Source organism: Penaeus vannamei, chromosome 30, assembly GCF_042767895.1.
Source record: "Penaeus vannamei isolate JL-2024 chromosome 30, ASM4276789v1, whole genome shotgun sequence".
NCBI lineage: Eukaryota > Metazoa > Arthropoda > Malacostraca > Decapoda > Penaeidae > Penaeus > Penaeus vannamei.
Genome location: NC_091578.1, coordinates 26,647,288 through 26,649,787, shown reverse-complemented (window position 1 = coordinate 26,649,787; position 2,500 = coordinate 26,647,288). Strand labels below are relative to the sequence as shown.

Sequence of the window (2,500 nt, the reverse complement as noted above, 5' to 3'; positions counted from 1 at the left end):
TTTACAGCCTACAAAGGGCGTGGCGCGCCCCTAGCATCTCGCCCGCCCAGCAGGCGGACCTCGACCTTTTAATTTTAAAGGCTGAGGGGGACCTTCTGGAGTTCCGCGTGAAGAACTTCGGTTTTCACATCTTTGTGAACCGGTTCTTCCCGGGCTTCTTCGAGGTCCCCGAGGTCGATCTGAAGTCGGCCGCCCTTGTCCTGGACGAAGGGCGGTACGGCGCCCTGAGCGCGGCCGCCTCGCGCGACTTGTACGAGGAGAAGTGGGCTTACCTTCACGTCGTCGAGGAGGTTCTCGCCCGCGTCCAGAGGGAGGGGGGAATTGGCCGCCAGCGCTGCCTCTGGACGGCTTCCGCTGCGCTGTGCGTGCTGGTGGTGGGCGGCGTCGTGGCAGCCGCCCGTTCCTTTGCCTGGAAGAAGGCTAACACCGGCAGCGGCGACAAGGACTCCACCAGCGAGAGTCCAACAACACCTGAGGGGCGATCCAGCGGCGACTCTAGCAGCGAATCCTCTCCGGAGAATTCGTCCGACTCGTCTGCCTCCTCCAGCAAGAGTCCGACTGCTCTCACGCCCACGCCTGACGGGCATAATTCCAGCGCTGACTGCAGCAGTTCCTCCGACTCGCCTGCCTCGTCCGACCTGGAGGATGACGAGGCCTTTGCGAAACAGATGTCCAAGGTCATGGACTTCGTTATCCAGGAGAACCGTCCTGGCGCGAAGAAGCGCCTTCAGCCCGTGGTGCTGCCCTCCGCTCCCATCGTTAGTCTGCCCTTACATGTCGCCCAAGAAGACCGCCGTCGATTCTTCCAAAGGGCCAGCAAGGCCGCGGAGAAATTCGGCGTGAAACTGATCAGGCCTCCCTCCGGCAACCTGGTCGCCCCGTTTCTCGTTAAAGGGATGCAAGAGGCCGCCCGTGCCTTCATTGACCACATGGTCGACCATCTTCGCAGTCGGCCCCTTCGTATGCCCGTTCATATTCCGGAAGAAATCCGGCCTTTAATGAAGTCCAAGCAGGCCCCCGGAGTTTGGCTGAAAATGCCCTCTCCTGAAGGGCCACAGATGCAATAATCTACGGTAGAAGGCATTAAGATTAAACAAGATTCACCAAAAGGAAATTCCGGAAAACCATAATTGGGAAATTATCAGACATGTGCCCTCGTAGGCACAGAGAAAGGTCGCGAGCTCATGCTCGAGAAGCTCCGTGATATCGAGGAATTTGTCAGAAATTCTATAACGGCCTCCCCCTAAATTGCGCCCGAGCACTACGGCAAGGTCATCGGCAGGGGCGGCGCCCGCATAAAGTACATACAAGACAAGTATAAGGTCCGGGTAAGGGTTCCAAGGGAGGAAGGGGAGTCCCTCATCACCGTATCAGGATTGGCCGCCGACGTTGAGAAAGCGATCAAAGAGCTCGTGCAGTAGGACTTGCTCAAGCGGCACGTGATCCTTCCGGTTTGTAATATTCAACCGGAGGAAGTAGGCCTCGTCATAGGCAAAGGCGGAGCCTAGGCCTCAAAGATCCAGGAGGAGTTCGGGGTTAAGTTACGCACGCAACACCCTGACTGTCCGTTGGTCGTCGCGGGGCCTCTGAGCGCAGCCTAGAAGGCCGTGGCCGCAATCGAGTAGCTCCTTTCCGAGAGGCGCCGGCATAATGCAGATTGGGCCGCGGAGCAACGTCGCCGACAGGAGCAGAGGGGAACGTTCCCCGTCTGTGTCAAGCCCAGGCTGATCGGAAGGGCCGTCGGCAGGGGTGGATTTCGACTCCGCCACGTCGCCCAGAGGCACACGGTGCGGATCCAGCTCCCTGAGCACAAGCCTGATGGCCAGATCCTGGTGACAGGCCTAAAGGAGAACGCCCTGGCCGCCGTCGCCGAGCTGGAGCTCATGGCGACCAACCTCAACCTCCGGCCCGAGCACGTCCTCGTGCCGCTCCGCATCAAGCGCGCGGAGCACATCCTTGTGCTCGGCCCCGAGGGCAGCAGGGCCGCCTGGATCCAGAGGCAGTTCGGCGTAAGGCTTACGAGGCGCAGTGTCAACTGGCCCCTGGTGCTCGAGGGCGACCTTGAGGCCGTGACCTATGCTGAGGCTTACATCGAGGACGTGCTCGCCCAGCGTCGCCTTGCCGCCGTCCGCCGCTTCTGATGACCGGCGGTCCACGCCGCCTGCTCCCCCCCCCCCTAAAAATGATATAATTAAAGTATAAATAATAGCATTGAAAAATGAAAAGAAAAAGAAAGAAAGAAACAGCGAGGTTGGGGCATAAAGATGGTGATAATGATAACGAGGAGGAAGAGCAAGAAGAGGAGGAAAAGGAGTGGAGGAGTATTACTCGGATGTCTGAAGCGGTTTTGACCGTGAATACAAGCAACAAAATATGATGAGAAACGAATGGTGACAATGGTGCCACTGGCAGAAAGGACATCCTCCTCCTTCCTCTTTCCTCCTTCTATATATATATATAATATATATATATATATATATATATATATATATATATATAT

The 2,500-nt window shown here is 57.2% G+C and overlaps 1 protein-coding gene across 1 annotated transcript; it reads left to right on the top strand.

The window, feature by feature from the left end:
• Positions 1–1,184: 1,184 nt before the first annotated feature.
• On the top strand, positions 1,185–2,141 carry LOC138867525 (vigilin-like). The gene is made up of 3 exons (XM_070143380.1): positions 1,185–1,217; positions 1,260–1,417; positions 1,640–2,141. The coding sequence occupies exons 1-3, from the start codon at positions 1,185–1,187 to the stop codon at positions 2,139–2,141; spliced, it is 693 nt and encodes a 230-aa protein (XP_069999481.1).
• The last annotated feature ends 359 nt before the right edge of the window (positions 2,142–2,500 follow it).

What these genes read in the sequence shown, in the direction of transcription:
- LOC138867525 (XM_070143380.1), top strand. Translation starts at nt 1,185, where the DNA reads ATGCTCGAGAAGCTCCGTGATATCGAGGAATTT. An exon ending in TCCGTGATATCGAGGAATTT is followed by an intron (nt 1,218 to 1,259) that starts GTCAGAAATTCT and finishes ATTGCGCCCGAG; the next exon opens with CACTACGGCAAGGTCATCGG. An exon ending in GCGATCAAAGAGCTCGTGCA is followed by an intron (nt 1,418 to 1,639) that starts GTAGGACTTGCT and finishes CCTTTCCGAGAG; the next exon opens with GCGCCGGCATAATGCAGATT.